The 21,969-nt window shown below is 49.4% G+C and overlaps 1 protein-coding gene across 4 annotated transcripts in view; it reads left to right on the forward strand.

Annotated features, from left to right (window-relative positions):
• The window catches only part of hth (Meis homeobox homothorax), a 369,843-nt gene that overhangs the window by 141,592 nt on the left and 206,282 nt on the right, over positions 1-21,969 (forward strand). For all 4 annotated transcript variants that reach the window (XM_050180825.3, XM_072289362.1, XM_050180826.3 and 1 more), the window contains one exon: positions 14,948-15,083. In XM_050180825.3, coding sequence (XP_050036782.1) covers positions 14,948-15,083 — 136 coding nt within the window. The remainder of the gene's footprint in view (positions 1-14,947; positions 15,084-21,969) is intronic.

Genomic DNA, 21,969 nt, shown 5'->3' on the forward strand with positions numbered 1-21,969 from the left:
GGTCATGAACATTTCCCAGCACTACCCAATAGTCTTCGCTGTGCTTGTACTTTGTATAAAACACTGAGATGAACCGCGACCGCAGGTCTAGTGTCTCTGAGCGAGAGCCCATCATTAAAAATTTTAAAGTGTTAGTACATGTGGCGTACTAGTTGTATTACTTGCATGTGTGTGTACGCACTATAACCGAGATACTGCAGTTCCGCGCGCCGCTGGGACCTTAACGAAACGCCGCTTTGGCACCGCGTGGGAATGGAAACGTGAAGCGCGGGGTTTCCCCCATAATGCGACGCTTCGCCTATGAGACGTGGAGCGTCAGCCGCATTCGCGTATCATAAAGCGATGGAGGAAGGGGGAGGGGGGGAGGGGGAGACGGGTGGAAGGGGCGGCGTTCCGGCGTAAGCGTAGGAATGATTTAGTCACTGGCATGGAAGATCCGAGGACGCTCCTTAGACAGAGCTTCCGAACCGTATTCGAACGTCCGGCATGGTTTCCGTATCGTCCCCTCTATGTGATTCCTCTGCCGTTTTCCTTCACATCTGTTCCTTTACTTTTTACACTGACAGCTTTTGTGGCCTTCTCTTGCACTCTCAGTGGTCGGCATTCGGAGCCGGTCATGTTCGATTTCTGTCTATAACACATTCAATACGCGCACCTTCAACTTCGCGCCGATATACACAGGATGTTTCTTTCATTAGGATAGAAGCTCCGTATAGTCACCCCAATGTCATTGTAGATACCATGCGTAATTGTTGTTTGCTACACAATGTAGCCTTTACGAAATGAAAGCAAACATAAGCAAGAGGGAAATTCGCAGTAACTGATGTCCGTTCGCTGTATTGTCTCGTTGCTAAAATTGTCCGGAGTCCTCCATTACCGCGTCTCTCACAGCCTCAGTGTTGCTTAGGGGCATTAAAGCTAACCAATCGATCAATTAATGCATTAACTTATCCGTCGTGCTCTTCGTCATATTTCTGCGAAAGCAGTTGCACTTACAGGAACCGCTGTGCGGAGGTGCGTCTTTAAATATGAGCAATCCTACGGATTCAACAAAAGCACTGCCTTCAAAACCACTGTGTCTTCCGAGATCGCATCTGCGATCTCGGAGTCAATAGGAAATGTGTTCTTGGGCGTCTCTGCGCACAAAAGCACAGTTCCTATTCATGTAATAGATGTTTATTCTCTCTCTCTCTCTCTCTCTCTCTCTCGAAAGAAGTTCGACTCTGCCATGACGTCATGGAAATGAGCGAGCGTAGTTGGCCGACGCAGCTGGGATGGAAACACTGCGCCTCTGTGTAAGCGAGTCCCTACCGCTACCATAGTATAAGGTGGTTGCCGTTAAGACAGACGCGGTTCTAAGCACCAGAGGCCATGCCGGGCTGCGAACTGCTCGCTGCCTTCAGACGCTTCGAAGCTATGAGCCAAAAAAAAAAAAAAAAAGGAAAGCCAGCAGTTATAGGCAGGACTTGATTCTGTATCTTGTGGTCGGATCTCTGGAACTTCTCAACTGACCCCCGCCCCCCGTCCCCTCCGCCAGCCTCCTCCGGCCCTTGTTTCGCTTGCGCCTACTTGCCCCCCACTAACTCTCCTCCACTTCCCCCCCCCCGAACCACCACCCGCAGACCGCGGGAGTCTTCTCTGAACTTGGCCCGACTACGACTTTCGCATACCCCGGTGCTAGAGACTGATCTGGCTGTGGCGTCCGACCGACAATAGCGAAACGAAAGTTCAAAAGCGCCTTCACGAGCTGCGCACTGTGCCCTCCGACCAAGAAGAGACATGAGGGGAGAGGGCGAGTGTTGGTGGCGCAGTCGACAGGACCTCGCCGTGAGAGGCGAGGATGCGAGAGCTTTCGCCGCCGCCGCCGCTGCGGTGGTGCTGGTGGTTTCGGCTGCGGTGCTATCTCCCCACTTGTTCTTGTTTTCAGCGCTCCAGTTTTTCTGGTTCTACTTCGTCGTCGACTTCGCAGTAGGTCTGCTCTTCTGCTGCTCCGTGTTTTGGTGCTCGGCTGTCCCAGGGGCTGCCCTGAGAGGCTTTTGTGGCTGCGTTTGATGTTTATGCATAATTTCTTCCTTTCTCTTTAATGGGGGGGGGGGGGGGGGTTCAGGTAAAGTAACTGACAAACGCGAACCGTTGAATTCTCGTTATGACTTGGGCTGTTCAGCTGCTCGGATTTTCTTAATCATGCAGAACTAGATTTTAACTAGATTGTAACTAGATTTTATTTTTTTCGCTCACCATTAAAATGTTGCGTGTGTTACATATTGTTCTTACAAATTCCAAGGAGATAAGTCTTTCCCATTCGGTGTGAGGTTTTGTTGGTCCCTTTTGTTACTAGTAGTCAATATGTTACATGCACCAACAATGCTCTCAACAAAAGTATAGAATACGTCGTTACGAAGAATAAAAAACAAAACAGTTAGCAGTGCACCTCGATACAGTGTGGTGACAAAACATAGGCACCTTGTAAATACATGTGCCTCATCCATTACTTAGTAAGATGCTTTATCTGTTGTTGAAAACGCAACCGACCTGCCGCAGACGTCTTCCTGTCTTAGCGACAGCTTCGTCTTCCTCATCGATTCATCGGCCGCTTTGTCCTTACTTTAAGACGTGCCCAATAGCATTCCACTTCGTATGAATCAGTGGCAGCACAAGGTGTTTTGATTTCTTAGCGGAGCGACGTTTAGTCTAGTGTTCTCCACGCCTGCTTTCATCTTCTAAAAGAAAAAAAAAATCTGTGGTAAGCCACAATTTGATTGAGGCATGCTGCATGTAGCTGGTTGTTCTGGATCAATTTTGACACCAACTGAGGTCCTTTAAATTGCGCCTAAATCGAAGTAGACAAACATTTCTTTGTCATTTCGTCATTTCGCCCCACTTGAAAATACGGCCAAAGCGGCCGAGGAGCGAACCCGCGACCTCAAGCGCGGCACGGCAATGCCATTCCCACTGGGCTACCGCTGGGGGCGTTTTTTTTTTTTTTTCATTTTTCTTGAACTCGTCCCTTCGTGTTGTCTGAAAACTAGTCGCCCCAACGCCAGCGTGAGTCCACTCTTCATAGTACTACGCACGGCGCGCCCCTCTGGTCCCCCCTCCCCCCTATACCCTCTCCGTCGCCCTCTCCCCATTTCTTTTTAGGCGTGTTACCACTCTTTGTCAGTTTTACCTGCCTCCAAAGGTTTCAGGTGGCTGCATTCCTCGCGGGAGCTCCTCACATTTCTTTCTTGGTTTCTTCCTTCTTTTCTTTTTTTGCTCTCACACTGACTTTTTTCCCGTGAAGTCTCTGGGTCACAGTACCAACGAAAGCAACCCTCGCGAACACCTGTGTATGGGCGAATAAAGAAACCCCGTGGTTAGTCGGCGAAAACTAAAGAAAGGAAGATGCAACGCACGCGATAGAATTTGTCATACTGTGAGCAATATGAGCTGATGCACCGAATTTGTTTTCGAGATACAATTACTTCGTGATGGGTAACAGCCACCAAGGATGACACTTCGTGATGGGTAACAGACGCCAAGGATAACACAGGGGAAATTACTTGGACTTACTAATTGAATAAGAGAAATGATAAATAAATGGAAACGGATGAAAAAAAAAAAAAACTGGCCGCAAGGTGGGAACGATCCAACGTATGTATGTAGAGATATTCTAAATATATTCTGTGTGTGAGATATTCTGAACGGCAGCAGCAGGCAGGGGTGGTGGAGGGGCAGAAGTCGGGGTGGTGGTGGTTGGTGCAAACTGCTTAGGCAGGCGTGATGACCTCTCCTTCTCCGAAGCATTGCCCTTCCCCCCCCCCTTCACCGCTCGCTTGCAGAGAGAGGGTGCCGGTGGTGAGAAGCGGCGGAAAAGCTTTAAGCGGTTGGAATTTTGAGAGAGGGGTTAACGATCTTCGTCATATTTTTTTAAACAGGGGGTTCCACCGAAGAAACATGCACGGCCTTCAAAGGCGTTCCCTCCGCCTCTCCTTTAGAGCCGTAATTATATCGTGTCTCGTGGAGGTGTAGGAGTGAAGTTTGAGGAAGCGTTCTTCTTTACCCTAGGCTGTTTTTGAGGAGAACGGACACGTGAAGGAACGAAAGAAAGAAAAGGTGAACATACAAAAAAAAAAAGGTGGAGAGCACTTGAGCGCGATTTGCTGTTTTCGGTTTCCCTTACGCCTGTCGTGAATAGCGCGTGCCGCGAGATAGCTTTGTTTTTGCATTTTTGTTTACCCTATTTTTCATACTGCCTACATTAGATTCGTAACGCGCGCACAACTTACATGACGTGGATGGTGCAGTAAGACCACTGTGCGTTGTCGAAAACCACGACTTCGTTGGGGTTATTAGATTAAACAGATCATTTATCGCGCGAAGATTAATGCGGCCACTGCTAGGCGCGCTTTACCACCTGAGCTTGCCACGTTTCGGGAAGCCACTGCGCCGACCTGACCGCTTCGTTCTAAACGGCTCTTCATCATTTTCGCGCAAATCGTCACGTCCGTGTGCACTTCCTCTAAGCTGTGCCCCTTTTTTTTGTGTGTGTATGTATTTAAAAGTTCTCTTACTAAATACGTCCACGTGCTTACTGTTTTCGGGGCGAGGTACTAGGTTCAATCTCGCCGTGTCGACCAGTTCTCGAAAATTCTGACAGGTGATAGGAAGCCACTTTTCAACCTCGAAACCGCTCTGTTCGCCGCGTTGTAAAAAAAAAAAAAAAAAAAAGGCTTTTTGTCTTGTGTTTTAACATCATGCTCCTTGGCCGTCCGGCCGGATGCCGTTCCCGCCTGGTAGCAGTCATAACAGTTGAGTTATAACAGTGTCCTTTGTAGGGATATTAGAATAGTACTATTCCCTAATTAGTACATGACCGGGGCAGTTGAAGTATGGGAGAGGCCTTTGCCCTGCAGTGGGCGTAACCAGGCTGATGATGATGATGATTCCCGAATATTTGGCTGGTGTAACATGGCCAGTCTCACCTGGTTCTGCATCCTTTCTAAACTACAGGAGTCAGTGCGAATATCTGAAACTAAAATCGGATATCGGATCGTGATATTTCCCTATTCGTTTGAGTAGTCGAATCGAATAGTCACTGTTAGTGAGTACGAATATTTTTCGAATAGTTTTCGAACACTTCAACTCGCCAACTGTGCACGGGCGGCCACAGTAGACTCAAATTAAGTGCGAGAAGCTATAAGTAGTGGAGTACGCTATATATCACTCAGGGTGCCACACTTTTCCGACTTAACCGCTATCATCCGAACTCAACAATGAGCGCTGAGTGTGCGAATGAGCTGCTTCTTTACTTCTAACGTTCCATTTACGCTCCTACTAAACAACGCTTCATAACGTGCACTCTAATGACGCAAACTTGTCAACGTTGTTGACATACTAGGGTGCGAACACGGATGGTGAGAGAGGCTATTCGGGAACTACTCGAAAAGCATTCGATGCGATTCGATTCGCTTCTGGCACTGTTCGATTCGTATTCGTTTCGGTCTGTACGGGCGAAGGGAAAGGGGTAAGAAGAGTAGGGGAGAAAACAGGGTATAGAGAGAGATTGCCGAGCGGTAAGGCACGTCAAGGATGGTGCCGTAGCGTCCCACGTCCCTCCTTCTACGAACACAGCGATTCACGCGTATCTGGCAACGTGCTCGTCCTTTATTTGATTACAGTGACTGTCACGCCGCACAGTGTAACTGAAAGCAGTTGTTCCTTATTTTACAAAGCTCCTCGGGTGCCCGAACGTCGAGTTTGTGTTACCTCTTCCTTTGCCGATGTCCCATCTGAAGTTTACCATTCGATGCGATATTCGGAAGTTGCTTTCCTCAAACATTCGTGTTCGATTCAATTAGGAAATTTCAGTATTGGGAGAAGCATACAAAGACAGAGAGAGAGAGAGAGAAACAACAGTCTCTTCGTTTGGATCCTGCAGAACGCTGCGCAGTCGAGTGCCACAAGCCACACAAACCATGCCACCTTGCGCGTTTCCACCGCACTTCAGGTAACGCGATAAAAATTCGAGTCGCCTTGCTTCTACCGCGTGGTTCGCCTCGACTCATGCTTCGACACCCGGAACACAACGATGAAAGAACTCGCTCAACGTGCCCTGGGATACAGGGAGACACCACACACCCCTCAAACCCAGCTCCACTGTCCTCTTCTGCCGATGCCCAAATGATCGCGCGTAGCCGAGACGCTCCAACTTCCCGACACGTCGCAAGGGTCAGCTTTGTGATCTAGCCCATCTTCAACGACACGTTATTAATGCCTTCAGGTTTAAGGGGTCAAACACGTCCTCAAATCCTGTCGCACTTTTTTTTTCTCCCGGCGTAATAAGGGCCTTGCATCGAACCGCGAACGCGCGCGCCAGCGCAGCGTTCCGTTGTCGCCGGGTGGCGGAGGAGGAGGGGAGGGGAAGTCGGTTCAATCTTGGCTCACGTCAACGAAGTCGCCACGGGCAAAAAGGAGTGGCGCGGGGGGCAACCGTCGGTTGCGGCGGTTCCTCGACATCAAAAGCCTCCGCTGTTCTCCCGCGTTCTCCGTCACCCCCTCCCCACTCTCATCCTCTCTCTCTCTCTTACCATCGCCGTTCTACCCTTTCCTCGCGCCCTCTCCTCCGTAGCGCGCGTCGAGCACGACCTGAGCTACGCGTTGTGTAGGCCTAGCGCGCTCGCCCTCAGGACCGCCGGTTGCGGGGCCAATCTCGAAGGGTGTAATTACCTCGGAAGGAAGGGGGCCGACGGCTCTCGATGCGTCGTCGTCTTCGTCGTCCACGACGACGGCGGCAGGCAGCGCGGGCGCCTACGTACGCGCCGGCCCTCCGTTCCATCTCCCGCTGACTGAAGCGCCCAAGAATGTACCGCGTTTTCTCGAATGCAACGCGCCACCCACTCCTAGAGAAACCGTTGTCGTGGAGACGGACAGGATTGGGAAGCTTGACGGGCTTTCTTAAGCCCTGTACCTAATGGTCACCGATTTTGGCAACTTTGACAGAATTGACGTTTGAGCGAGTTGATGTTGACGCAACGGACTAGAAGGAAAGAATGTACAGGGTATGAGATATAAAAAAAATGAGTTTGCAAACACTATTGTAACAGATACACCCTAATGCGTGTTTACAAAGGCTTGAAACTAACAGCAGGCAGGAACTTTTGAAATTTATCATTACACACGTATCACATTATGTATAAGCACATACGACACATCAACGCGTTTTAAGTCGTTGAGACATACATACATACATACATACATACATACATACATACATACATACATACATACATACATACATACATACGTACATACGTACATACATAAATGCATATCATCAGCATCACCAGTCTATTTTTACGTCTACTGCAATACGAAGTCCTCTCCCTGCGATCTCCAATTACCCATGTATTGCGCTAGGTGATTCCAACTTGCGCCTGCAACTTTCCTAATTTCATCAACCCCTCTAGTTTTCTGCCGTCCTCAACTGCGCTTGGTACCCATTCTGCAACTCTAACAGTCCACCGGTTATCTAGCCTACGCATTACATGACATACCCAGCTCCATTTTTTTATCTTTATGTCAACTAGGATATCAGCTATCCCCGTTTGCTCCCTGATCCACACCGGTCTCTTCCTCTGTTAACGTTACGCTTAATATTTCTCATTCCATCGCTCTTTATGCCGTACTTGTTCTTGAGCTTCTTTTTAGCCTCCATGTTTCTGCCTCATATGTCAGCACCGGTAGAATGCAATGATTGTTCACTTTTCTTTTCAACGACAGTGCTAAGGTCTCAATCATGATTTGATGATGTCTGCCGCATGCACTCCAACCCATTTTTATTCTTTTGTAAATTTCCTTCTCGTGATCAGTTTCCTTTGAGTAATTGATCTGGATAAACACTCCTGCACAGACTCAAGAGGCTGACTGGCGATGATGAATTGTTCTCTTGCCTGGTTATTGAACATTACCTTTGTCTTCTGCATAATAATCTTCAACACCGACTCTTACACTTTGTTGGTTAAGATCCTCAAGCACTTGTAATTCGTCCCTAGTGTTGCTGAACAGGACGGTGTCGTCTGCAATCATCGGCATACACCTATATAGAAACACGTAAAGGCTAAAAACTAAATACGAGAACTGCAGAAACACTGCATCGCATCGCTTCACGCACACTTGTTCGATATTTCAAGTATGCTCGTGTAAAGTGTGACCTCCCTCCCTGAAAACATGAGCAGTGCCTCGATGAGAGGCGGTTGATTACATTCGCAAAAGTGCAGTACCCAGCCGTCGCTTGCCGATCAGCGAGAATCCAGTCAAGCTAGGCACTGCTTCAGATCTCTCTCTCTATATATCTCTCCCTTTCTCTTTGTATGTGTGTGCAAGCGACGGGCCTCGACTATTGGCTGGCGAACAAAAAAAAATACTTAGGCTCTCAGAGGAAGTTATTTCGTCCCGCTGCATTGTCGCGCATGCTCGGCCTGCTTTGTTTTCCTTTACACATTTATTTTTGTATTTATGTTACCTTACTCGATGCGTGCGTGCGTGCGTGTGTGTGTGTGTTTGCGTTTGCACGAGCTCCCTCTCTCACGCTCGTTCCCTTCTCCGTCTTCCCCCTCACCCTCTCGTGAGCTGGTCCACGGGCGCGCTCGCGCACAAGCAAGCGCTTGTTCTCCTGTAGCGGCCCTTTCAGTTCTGTCGTTATTGCTCATTTTCTTGACGGCTTCCTGACGGGAAGGGCAGGACGACTCAAGGCCGTAATTTTCGCGTCAAAAAGTGTGTGTGTATGTGCTTTTTTTCTCCTGTGGCCTGGCGTAGAAACTTACCCTCCCTCAATGAACCCCTTTCCTTCGACCTCCTCCTTCTCCTCCTCCTCCGCCGCTTTCGTACTACGGTACAGCAGCGTACCCTTGTGGATCCAGGGGGAGACAGCGCACTCTGACGGGGAGATGGAAGAAGTCCGGAGAATGCGCGCGCGGCCGCTTTGAAGATGACGCATGGTGCCGATCTTTTTTGATTGCGGTGGTTGGTGGTGCACGTTGAGAGAGACGGAAGGGCCGGCGGTCAGTTATCAAGGGAGGGGACGGGGGAAGGGGTGGATGCGGGGCGGCTTGCGGAACGTGCGCTTGCAACGCGTCGTGCTTTTCGCGAGCGGCGAGTCGGGAGAGGGTAGTGCGCGTGGAAGGGCGTCGAAGATGGAGGAAAGGGGTGTGAAGCAGGGCGGGAAGGATCTAGCACCCGTGAGAGGCACGGGATGATCGATTTAGGGCGATCTGTTCGTTTGCTGGGTGAAAAGATGAAGCCGTATGCGGTTTGCCGTGTCGAGAGGTGCTGGGTTTGCGTTTCGCGGTTCTGGTGACTCGCTGCTGCTGCTGCTGCTGCAGCCGCAGAGAAATCACGGGTCGCTCGGTTTCAGCGTTTTTCGTATCGATGCGATTGCTGTGGACGAGCTTATATGAATTTGATCTATGGATTATGTAGACTTATAATTGTATAATAAGGGGCCACGGGGCCCTGCATTGTTACAGATGTATCGTTTTGATCGTACGGAAAGGGTGCAGATAGTGGAAATTGTTAACAACTCTATTTATTCTGGTCTCTCTGTGGTCGGTATACGACTGCGAAAAGAGTTGTTTTCAGAAAGTAGTCTGTGTGTCTGCACAAACATATATATATATATATACATGTGTGTGTGTGTATGTGTGCGTGTGTTGTGTGTGTGTGTGTATTTGTATATCATCCAGAAAATTAGGTCATGCGACTTCTTGGGATATCACTGTGACGAAGCAAGCAGGCTCCGCAAGTCCCTCTTCGTGAGAACTTCGAGCCAGTGATGACGATGATGATTTATTGGCATCCCCTTTGAAACGGGGGTGGGGACAGATAGATAACCTAGCCTGCTTGAGCTAATTGATACACGCCTATCGAACTATCCTTTTGCCTACATCTTAGTATCTTGTCTTCTAGAATGCTCTCAATTGACCTTGCGCAGTTAGCCTGCAACGGACCCGATCCTATCAATGCCCCACTTACGTATCCGTCACTAACAACGTATCCGTCACTAACAACGCAAGCGCGGCTTCAAAGACAAGCACGTGCGCCCCAAAATAAAGAGCACACTTTGTGCTGGTGAGAGTTCTTGTCCACTTTCCACGCCGACCAACTTCGCGCCACCTGCGTTGCTGCAAGCGGACGTGGTCAGCGGTGGGGCTGCGTTGGGATTTGCTGAACTACTTGCGCCATCTGTCGGCCGACCGCGTCACTGCGGCATCGACGTAAGGGCTCGCGCCGAAACTGGCCCTTCTTGTTGTTCAGGGGCTGCGTCGTTGGCCGCAGCTACCCTACAAACTTCCTCGGCAATCTTTTTGACTGGTTAACATCCCTGCCTTACTTATCTCTCTCTCTCTCTCTCTGTCTGTCTCGCTCTTGCGTTAGAAAAGTCGAGTGTGTGTGAATGTGTATTGCCCTTGAAGCTTCGAGACCTTCTCAGGCTCCTGGTTATAGTACAGTGAATGGCGCGACAGTTATCAGATGCCAATCTCGACGATGCGCCCCCTGTTAAGTAACAACTAGTGTGTTGCCACTTCTGCTAATTCATTTTCCCGTGCCCTGTAGAGGTAAATCCAATAATGTAAAAAAAAAAAGAAAAGATCTTCTCCTGGCAGTAAACATAGAAGATGATGTTGACAATGACGGGGAAAATGCTGGAGCGCGGCCTGACACCCCTGGCACCAAATAGACGGATCTGGATTTGTTTTTGTTTTTGTTTTCTTTTTGCGCTACCACTTAGCTAAGCCAAGCAGAACCTGTCAGTTGCAGATCCGTGCCTAAAACGTCGTTCGCCCTGCAGCTCATTTCCAGCTGTTAATTTCGAATCCCGCTGACCCTCACGGTTTCTCGAGCGACGCGGAAATTGAACCGTAAACCCTTTCTCCGACATCATGCGTTTGTTCCTTCGCGCGAGGTTTGACGTAAATGACTTTGACGTAAGGCGGTGAGGGCCTTACACGTTTGACGAGAAGAGAGGACAAAAAGAGAGAGACAGAGTACAGAAAATGACGCAGTGCTGTCTCCGAGCCGTGGAAGGGTCCGCCTGCATTACCGGCTACGGAGCCAATTAGCAAGTTGAAGAAGCGATAGCGGTTAGACAGGCCGAAAGGGGTGGCTTAGGGTTGGAGAGGTGGGGGGAGGAGGGGGGAGGAGGGGGGAGAGGCGAGCAAGCGTAATCTCGATCTTGAGACAAGGTCCGCAGGCCCCGTGATGGATGAAGATGTATCGCTCCGCCGTTCGCCCTTCTTTCTTTCTTCTTTTTCGCTCTCGCTTCAAATCCCTTTCCCTGCTCCTCCCGCGCGATTCCTGGCTTCCTTTTGAAGGTGCGCGCTGGCCGTTGGCCCCTGCTAACGTTGACCCCGTGCTGACGTTGACCGTCGAGTTGACGAACGTCTTGTCGAACGACCGTGAATTGTGTTTTTCCCTGCAGAAAGAGAGTAGAAGGTTCAACACTGTACCTCACTCCATCTATACAGACGTTTACCTACGTCGGCCTTACGTACTCATGTCAGCGGTCGGTCGTACGCCGTATCGCCTTTGTATTAGACCCGAGTTGCTAGCCGGCTGTCGTGACGATTGTAAAGGTGGGAAAACGAACGAACGAGAAACTGCAAGACACGTTTAAAATGGGGTGTAAATGAAGCGTTTTTGCTTTACGGGAGGTTGGCCACAAGAAAAAAAAAAAAACAAGAGAAAAGCAAGACCAGGTATTCCAAAATCTTCGCGAAGAGAACATAAAAAAAGAAAGAGTAAACACAATATGCAGTGAGGGAAAATGAAGCAGTAGCAAAGCGAGCTTGTGAACACAGTCAGAATCAGAAGTGCTTTTTTTTAGGCGTTAAATCAACTGAGATGGAAAACGGCGGCAAAAATAAATGCGTGCATGGAAAACATACGAGAGGCGGTATACACATTAGTTATTACGTAAAAATTTATCGCAGTACTTTGCATCATTCACGGCTGCATTTTAAAAATGTTTTTTACCTTACGCAGGGTTACCGAGATGAGCTGGTGCTGGGTTCGGTTCACGCACCGGTATAAAATCTTTTCGTAACCTACGAATTCTTCTCCTTTCTTTTGTTTGTTTCTTTCTTGGGAACCTTGCTGGGTTTTGTGTAGCTTCGAACTATACTTGAAGGCGAACGTCAGCTTTCGTTTAGGTTTGTCCTAGCAATTTACTTCCTTTTCTTTTTTTCTCCCTCTCTCTCACACTTGCGCGGCTGCACGCGCGTTAATTTTAGGATCGGAATACGTTGACCCCGCGCCGCCTTAGCAGCCTCGGATAACCGCGGAAGGCGAAGTCGACCGGGCTTAAAATATATCAAGCCCCGTGCGCTCCGGAGGAGGTCTAGGGTGTGATTCCTGCGGACCGTCTTGTCCGCAAGCGTTACTCGTCTCGACGTCACTGCGTGCGGGTGTGTCTGTGTCTGGGGGGGGAGGGGGGGGTTGAGGCCCCACGGTGTTTGAGTCCCTGTCGTGTCGACGGCGTCGTTGGACCGCGTTCTCTCTCCCCGTGCGCTTCAAGAAGCAGCAGTAATCAGCACACACACACGCACACGTGTGTGTGTGTGTGTGTGTGTGTGTGTGTGTGTGTGTGTGTGTGTGTGTGTGTGTGTGTGTGTGTGTGTGTGTGTGTGCGTGTGCGTGTGTGTGTGATCGTGGAGATAACGTCACCGCAGCACGTCGTCTATTTGCAGCGCGCGCGCGCGCCGCAGGTCCGCACCCGGAGGGGCTCCTCGCGACGCCCGAAATAGGCCCTCCAGAGTCGCCCCGGGTCTTCTTTTCTGTCTTTCTTTTTTTTTTTTTTTTTCGAAGCCCGCTAGCGCGGAGATGCGGATGTATACGAGTGTATACTACAGGCTTCGCACGAAGCGCCTGGTCTTTGCACTTGTTCGATAGTGATATATAAGTAGCAGTGGAGGGATACGGCGTTTTACAAAGGCCTCCAAAATCCGATCCCAACACCGTTACGGTGTTGGGATTTCGAGGTGGAAGTTGCTGCGCGCCGTAAGCGCCAAAGCATTCTCAAATTTCTAAATATCGCTGAAAGTGGCGGAGGTGCGATGTCCAGTCGTTTTCCCGGGACATTCTAAATCTCATATGACGACGCAGGTTTCCTGCAGCCTTCTATTGCAACGCGTACGTTAAGCGAGCAAGCTTATCAATGCTGAAATCGGGCCCACCTAAATTGGCGCTCCAAGCGGATAATTTTCTCTCTTGGGCTCATATTGCGCAGGAGTTAAATTTTATTCGTGCTGTGTACTCGGTGGGTCATATGGAGGCAAAGTTCTAATTTAGAGTCTTCTATTTAATTGCGGGAATTGTTTTTTCTTTTTCATGCGAGAACACTGTGATTCGTTCCATGAAAGCCTAATAACAACCCTTCTTTCAAACGGCCGAATCGCCACTGCAGAAAGAACGAAAGCGCCATCAGTCTCCTTCTCTCTCTCTCTCTCTTTTTTAATGTTAGCCTCTATAACTAACGAACTGCGAGGATTGCCCCCTGCTCAGCAAATTATATAGCCAATTAAAGGCTGAGTGGACGACGGTGGATTGATTTAGACCGACTGCCGTGTTTCCCGTAATCTGGCGTGTTAAGATCTCCCCTACAGAACGGGTCTTATTATTGTTTTTCTTTTTTCTTTCTTTCGCTAATTCAGTTCTTGCTTGTCTGTATTTTCGCTCGTACTTTTTTTTTGTCTCCGCTTGTGTGCATGCAGCTGCACTGTCGGCGACGCGATCTTTGCGGCACAAGAACTGGGACACATCGGCGTTTATTGAGAGGGGTGTCGCCGCAGGTGCTAACCGTAATTGCGGCTGCAGTGAGTGAGTGCGCTGTGTGTGTGTACGCGGGCTAACAGTTTTTGTTTCGCGTACGCTATACCATTGCGTACGCTATAGGATAGCGGGTCGTCACTGCGCATGCGCAGAACTCTAAACGACCCGTAGCGTGTAGCGTATACGCACGCTAACGTACACCGTATATCGCGGCGGGCTTTGCCCGGAAAGTTACCGGCGTTCGAAGCGAATTCGCGAGGCGCGGCGAAGCTGCTCGACAGACATTAGATCTGGACTCGCGCTCGTGTCATCTAATTTTCCCGGGGGAAAAAAAAATTATTTCAGCTGTCAGTTCTTTGCTTGTTTACTTAGTACTCGTCGTGATTGGGCCTCGAAGTCCTGGCCTGACCTGGGTGGTTATATATTTTTTTATCCGAGTTTTGCGGTGTCGTTCCGGGCTACTCATGCTGCGAATGGCATGCTCACCGCTCTATCATGCTTGCGACATTACTAGTCACCTTACGTCCGTTGAAGATGATTCTTCGGTATTGCCGAAATAATTGTCGTGTCTAACGCGTCATCTTACATGCGCACTTGCTTTATAAGTAGTACTTATAATACTTGAAAATATACCTTGCTTCGTTCTTATATGTTTAATTGACGTCAAAGTATTCATTATTTGTACACTACACCTTATGGGACGGCTCTGACAAAGGGGCCTGTGTGGAAACATGAAGTGACCGAAAAGTGAGGCGTTCTTTGATAAATACCAGACAACTTTTGAATTGTGATTTGACGTCGCATGCTAGTGCAAATGATATTGGTATGTATGATGTATTGGTAGCTTGTAGTGTTTGTCTTCCTACTTAAAGAACGGTATACAGAAAAAGGTCCCTCAGTGTTAACACCGCAGTGGGATCTCGTTAAATTATGCATACAAATAATGCAATATAACAGAAGAAATTAGCGAAATGCAGGCATACAATACGAAATGCAACGTTGGTCCAACATTGCCTCCCCCACCCACCCCGCCATTCAGGTTATTTTGGAATACTGAGATTGGAATTTAGGAAGTTGGGCGTTTTATCTACGTGCTACGTTGTGGTTAACCGTGACCTCTCGTCTTCTTGTATTTGTGCAGCGGCCCCCTTCGCAGTCCCTGAACTCGTACGGCACAGCGGATGACGTGCGTTCTCCTACGGGTTCGGCGGGCACTCCGGGACCCATGCCCCAGCAGCCCAGCTCACAGCAGAGCACCGACAACAACAGCGAAGCGGGTGAGTCCCGTACTCTCGCATGTCTTCCTCAATACGTACGGGGGGAAACTGACCCGGCGTTCGGCTTGTGAGGTGTACGTGATCTCCACGCCGGACAGAATTTTTCTGAGCTGATTTGCCGTCGCTGCAGGAGTATTATATCTTTACCGCGGGAGCTCTAGTGGCGCGGCACTGTGTAGTTTGGGACCTTCTGCGCGTCTACGTCACAAGACCGACAGCCTTTTTTCTTTCCTATGCCTATATTCAAATGAGTGCAAGTGAAAAAAGAAAGTGTGAAGCCAACTTGAAAGTTACTGACTACCGTTTTGTTCCGTAGCAGTAATAGTAGGAAATAAACCTTTCAGGCATGAAGAAACGTCACAAGTTCCGAAAAGCGAGCAGGAAGAGAGCTTGGTTTCCTTCCTTTGTCGAGTTGTCGACGCGTAAACCTTTGGCTGAGTTATTCCCAGCATTCAGTCTTGCGGACCGAAGAACTACAAATTTTACCACGTCACGGATAAGCCGAAGCGTGACTTGTTTGACGAATCTGCCCTCTCGCAGAGGCGCAGAAAGTGGCAACAGTTACTGAGCATCTCTGTCGCGTTCAAGCAAAGATCAACCTCGAGCATTGCTTCTGTAGACCTTCGTTCAGTCGTGTTACTGGCGTAGAGGTAACCGTTGGGCGAGTTGGTAATGTTTTTTTTTTTTTTCGGAACGGCGCCATAGAAAGACACTTGACGTCGTTCCACGTTCGTGTCCTTATGTGGCGCCATTTCGAAGAACTGAACTTTTGACTGGGTCCGTGTACCAACCCCGGTGTCAACGGGTGCATGGCACTGAGCTGCTTAGCGCAGTCATCGACTGGTGGCGGCGGAGTCTGGTTCTTTAACTTGCCCGGTGCCTGCATGGTAGATATGGGCTTTGGTGGACGCGTACTCTTGTACTGCCCTTCGTAGTTTGTTTCGTTGTTGTCCTCCAAAATATACCACTCTAAAGAGTATTTCCTTGACGTCTTCTTCCTCTCTGGCATATTAATTTACGACCTCGGGAAGTGACAAACGAGTGATGGCCTTCGGAACAGACCACCGGCCTCGGAGTGAGGAGGCGTGAATGGCAAGGAGGGGAGAGAGGGGCAGGCTTGAGGGAAGGTGGAAGCTGTGTAGCTACGAGCAGGCAAGAAGGAGCGCGATGACGGATACGATGAAGTACTCGACAAGCGCGACTTGTAGTTCACTCTTCATCGCTTTGCGTCGCGTGCTGCCAAGCCGGCGTCGCTCTATCAGTGTCTTGTCACGTTGAAAGGGGCGGCGACGGCGACGGCCCCGTGAAATCTTTCTTTCCGCCGCCGTCGGCCGTCGTGGCTGACGGACGCGCGGGCGCTTCGTCAACGTCGTTGTCGCCGTGCGAGTCGTGCGACCGCTGCACTGTCGCGCGCTGCTGCTGAGGCCTATAGTTAACCGAGACAGTCGAGTCGTGCGACAAGGGGTATCCGTGTCGTCAAAGTTAAGCTTTCCGTTTGCTTTAACGCCTCCTGTTTGTTTACGGTTCGAAGGAACCAGCCGTCAGTAGCGTCAGAAGTGCGGCACGGCTTACGTTGAAAATAAGTGTCGTGAAAATTAAGCGAAAATGTCTCCCGTTTAAACGGCTATTCTATTCCTATGTCCTGAGCACAAACCGGTCGCCGTGTAAATCAGCAAGAAGGCAGGGTCTATTCGATTACGAGTTGGATTGGAAGGATTTGGTGTTTGTTATTCGTGTATGCGAGTGCGTGCAGCTTCGCCCCGTCTGAATCTGACGCCCGTAGAACGTGTTCCGCGTTGCCATGGAAGTAACAGCGTAATTTGAGTTCTACTCGTTTTATGTTCCAAGAGATTCCCGGAATGTGTCTCTGATGGAAACCGCGATCTGTACCGCAAGCACAGCGCCGCGTATTGTAACATCGCGTTTCCTTCACTCGTTGTGGAAGCACTACCGCGTGAGACATTCAAACGCAGAAATTCAGTAAAAAGGGATCTGTGGTTGAACGGAGCGTAGGTCGGGTGCTTCTAAAATCGTTCTTAACGAGGCCAGCCACCGGTATCAATATTAGAAAGCTTATGCGTTTACTAAAATAATGAAGGGGGGTGGCACTATCGACTTCGCATGCAGGATTAAGCACTTATCTCTTTATATACAATTTTTTTCAAGCGTCATAGTACTCCCTGATGGCGTATACACTTTCTCTCCGCTTCATCATCGTACTCCATCATGAGTACGAGAAACCTCGACAATGAAAACGGAGTCACATCTAGGAACAGCACTTACTACTGCAAAGGGAGTCGCCAGCACTCCCCGTGTCCTTAAAGCGTACGTCAGAGTCGAGATAGCACAATTGTAAACGCATTCCACCGGAAGTGGAAACACGTTCCGTGTGGCGGCACGGGCAACCACGGTGAGAAAAAGGAAGTCCGATATCGGATTAGCAGTTACCGCAGCAAAAGGGAGTCGCCGGAACTCCTTCCGTGATTGGAGCGTTCGCCAGAACGACGAGAGCTTCTTCGACGCCGCCCTCTCCCCCCTTCTGAAAATGGAAAGAAAGAAGCACCGATTTGACTCTCGAGTCCCTTTTTGAGTGGTTTTCGGTTCGAGGTACGTCCTTTTCGTTCCGGAGAAACTCCTGTATAGCACGCCCCCCCCCCCCCCCCTCTCAAAACGACAACGATGCGCATCGGTGACCAAGAGCTTGCCCGGGCTATTATAGAAACGTCCATTTCTCAACTGTACGCACGTGCCTACGCGCGCTCTGCGGGCAATATATAATGACCGCTGTCCACGCAGGTCCGCCTTTTGCGTTTTTCCCATTCTTAACTTCTCGTTACGCGGCCGCCGTTTCGCATCGTGTATTGCTGTTGACCGTGTCTTCAGCCGGTGGCGAGCTTGCTTTTCGGTGAGTGCTCTCGTATATCGGTCTCTAAACGAGCTCTTGTTGTCCACCCCCCGCCCCCCACCCCCAGGGGCTCGTCTCCAAGCGCTCACCGCGGATCTTACTCGTTTTGCTTGGCGGCCTAATAAAAGAGAAAGGTCCTTTAAAATTACACAGGACGGAGAGCGCCATTTAAACGTTCTTCCTGTGTACGAGCGAGTCCAGCCGTCTTCAAAGAACTTACCCGAAGGCTATTTTTATTTTTGTTCCCTTTGTTAACGAGAGTTTTCTGCTGTCGTTGGTTGTAAAGGAAGAAAAAAATGCGGTGGGGGTGCAGGTGGCCTTAATTTTCATGTTGTGTCGTACGCGGAAGCTGCAGTGACTATATATCCGGTCATCGTCGTTGCCCTAAAGGAATGGTGAATTAGTTTCAGGACAGCTAACTTCAACCGCAAAGATTCTGTGGAGCCACATGGAAAAGGACGCGTGTTAGGCAAATCCCCGTACTGCTAATAATCACTGCCACGCTTCGCACGATCCGGCATAACAGCGATGGCGCAGGTAGGCACTTCCTGCCAGGTTATTTCTTCTGTTGTATTCTTCAGATATGAAAAAAAAAAAAAAAATGCTGTTCGCAGCTCCAGCTGTCCAGTTCGTGCCGCTTACGTGTTCCTATGCGGTGACGCAGTTCGTTTCTGTCATACCCGCAAAGTGAAATTCCAGCGTGTCCTACCAAAACCGTTGAAACTGACGACGAAAGAAAGAATCGAAAAAAAAGAAAGACAGACCGAGTGAAAGTGATGCATGCCGCAGTATGACACTGTACAATCATAGCCAAGGCAAAGTAAAAATACAAAATAAAAAGCTTCGCCGGTACACCGGCGTGGAATGCATCGTGCGATATAATAGCCCAAGAACGACGTCCCACAGCGCGCGTTCCCATCAGGCCTTTCTTTCATATTTTTTTTTGTTTTCATTTTTTGAGGTCTACCTCCCGCTGAGCTTGTTTTTTGTCCCTGCTCGAAATTCACATGTGTGCGCGGCCCCGAGGCTTGCAGGTGCGTCATTTCTCGTTATTGTGCCCCCTCGGCGTTTCGGACATTTAAATCACGTCGAAAAAATGTCGACCAATATGAGGAACACACGCGCTGCCTGCCGCATGGGCCTTTTGCTGTCCCGTCTTTATTCATACATTTTTTTTAAGACTATATATTATATCGCCACAACATTATTTCGTTTCGATTGAAACTTCGGGCTGGGACTAATTGCGAAGGCTTTGGAGGGACACACGCGGCGTTTGATTGACGTGTGTCCCCCCCCCCGTTTGTCTTTGCGGGCGTTCCGCGATTCAATTTTCCGTCCCTCGATTAGGAAAGCCACCTGGCTGTGTGCTGTAGCGAACGAACCGCTTGTGGCAGGCTTATTTGTTGTTAAATTAAATTTCGGACGCTGGAGCGTAGTTGACGTCGCTTCAAATTGGCCACCTGAGAATGCTTCCCTATCGCCCGCATTCGCTGCAACTCGAAAAATGAACAAAACGTCGTTTGTCAGCGTGGTTATAGCGAATCGAGTATTAAAAGAAACAACAAAAAAAAAAAAAAAAAAACATGGCGTGTAGCTCCGAAGGTTCCTTCACATTCAGGTGGGCTGACGAAACCGTCCACTGCACATGCGCATAGCGGTAGCTTTTTTTTTTTTTTTTTAAAGGAGGTCTAGAGATCTATTTGTACGCTGGACGGACAAAATGGGCTTCGTGACTTGCAAGCCGGTGAATTCCGAAATTCCCCGTAAGGCCAATAGATATTGTTGGCTTGTCCATATACATATTATTATACTATTTACCTAATACAGGAGACATGCACGTGTACCCGCACCACTGGTGGCGCCATCTGTTGGCGTTGAATTCTACCAGAACCGCGCAATACTATTATGACCGCCTCGCTGTGTCATGCTTGGCTGCTGGCGAAAGAGGCTTCGGCGGATACGTAGTCATCAATGTATAGTGAATCTTTTTTCTGAATATATAACGGCACATGAAACAGAAATACGCCTCTGACGCTTTGTGATTGAACAAAGTGTTACGAGGTGCCGTTACGAGCGTCGTTGCGGCATTCCACGTCTTCCCGTGGCTCAGTGTTCCGTAAGCTGCCACACCTATTATATAGACAGGCTCTCTCTACTTGTCGTTACGGCGTACCGCAGTTTACGCAATGTCGGGGCATTAGATAATTTTAATTCGTCCGTATGACGTATTAACCTTCACGGAAGGGGCTGCTATACCGAACACTTGGACGGCAGTAGCAATACTGGTGGCGACACCTTGTGGCACTTTGTCCAACGGCAACGTGCCACTAAACGCTCTTGCGTTACATGGGCGCTCTCGTCGGAAGAAAATAAAAAAGGGGGGTGGGGAGGCTGGATGTTAACGATTATGTCTCCGCCTTCGCTTTCTCTGATAGTATACTCATATGATAGTTAGTTACATACCTTGTGGGTACGGGGTGCACCGCTTTGCCGTTTACGGTTCAGCGAGAGCAGGGGGATAGTAAACATGTCCGCAATAGAGATTAGTAGGAGGCGATTGGAAGATTGGTGGAAGAAAAGTAGGGTAACGACAAAGTAACTGAGAAGTACAAAACCAAAGTTCGCAATAGGGGTTGAAACCTTGGTTATGAGAATTCATCGTGTTTTTTTTTTCTTTTCCTTTCTTTCTTTAACATAGGTAGGACATTAGGCAATAAAATACCGAGAGCTTGGTGGCGCAAGCCACCGCCGCCCCGTTCCAAAGGAGATGCTCATAACATCCATCGCACACCGCGTTTTCGTTTTCTTCGTTCTTCCGTCGCCTTCGCAATGCGGTCGAACACGCGACCTCTTGCTCGGCACCATGCAAGATGCCCACAGTCGCCGAGCTATGTAGCAACAGTGGCGGCGAGGGCTTATCGCTGTCACTGGCCTCACGCTCTTGGGTGAAGCAGCTCCAACTTTTTTTCTTTGTTTGCTATTTAGTTGCGGTCTTCTGCCTACCCCCCCCCTCCCCCTCCCATTACTTTACTATCTGACGCTCTTATTTCTCCGCATCACGCTTTATTTCGTGCGCTCTTGTCGTGACTCGGCTTCGCGGGGTCTAACGAAGATCACGCGGCAGGCCGTAGCCGTAGCCGCATATAGAGTCATAAATAGATCGCCCGAGAGCGCGTTTCTGTCGTGATTTGTTGTGGCCAGCTGTTTCGCCGTGAGCACCGAGAGCGTTGGAGGCTCCCTCCACGTATGACTTCGTGCACGACCCGGGGCCCGGCGAAGAGAAACAGGAGAGTACCGTACGAGCCCGGCGTATAAGCCTGCCTTAGAAAAGAAAGGAAAAGTACTCTCAATTGGAATACCGGTTTAAGCGTTATTTGTGAAATTAAGTTGAGACGAGGCCAGAAAGACTGCATGGTGGCGCGTTGGAGGCTCTCTCCACGTATGACTTAGTGCTCGACCCGGGACCCGGTAAAGAGAAACAGGAGAGTACCGCACGAGCCCGCGTATAAGCCTGCCTTAGAAAAGAAAGGAAAAGTACTCTCAATTGGAATACCGGTTTAAGCGTTATTTGTGAAATTAAGTTGAGACGAGGCCAGAAAGACTGCATGGTGGCGCGTTGGAGGCTCTCTCCACGTATGACTTCGTGCACGAACCGGGGTCCGGCGAAGAGAAACAGGAGAGTACCGTACGAGCCCGCGTGTAAGCCTGCCTTAGAAAAGAAAGTACTCTCAATTGGAATACCGGTTTAAGCGTTATTTGTGAAATTAGGTTGAGACGAGGCCAGAAAGACTGCACGGTGGCGCGTTGGAGGCTCTCTCCACGTATGACTTAGTGCTCGACCCGGGGCCCGGTAAAGAGAAACAGGAGAGTACCGCACGAGCCCGCGTATAAGCCTGACTTAAAAAAGGAAGGGTACTCTCAAATTGGAATACCGGTTTAAGCGTTATTTGTGAAATTATGCTTCTGCAACGGCGAATATAC

Source organism: Dermacentor andersoni, chromosome 7 (genome assembly GCF_023375885.2).
Source record: "Dermacentor andersoni chromosome 7, qqDerAnde1_hic_scaffold, whole genome shotgun sequence".
Lineage (NCBI taxonomy): Eukaryota > Metazoa > Arthropoda > Arachnida > Ixodida > Ixodidae > Dermacentor > Dermacentor andersoni.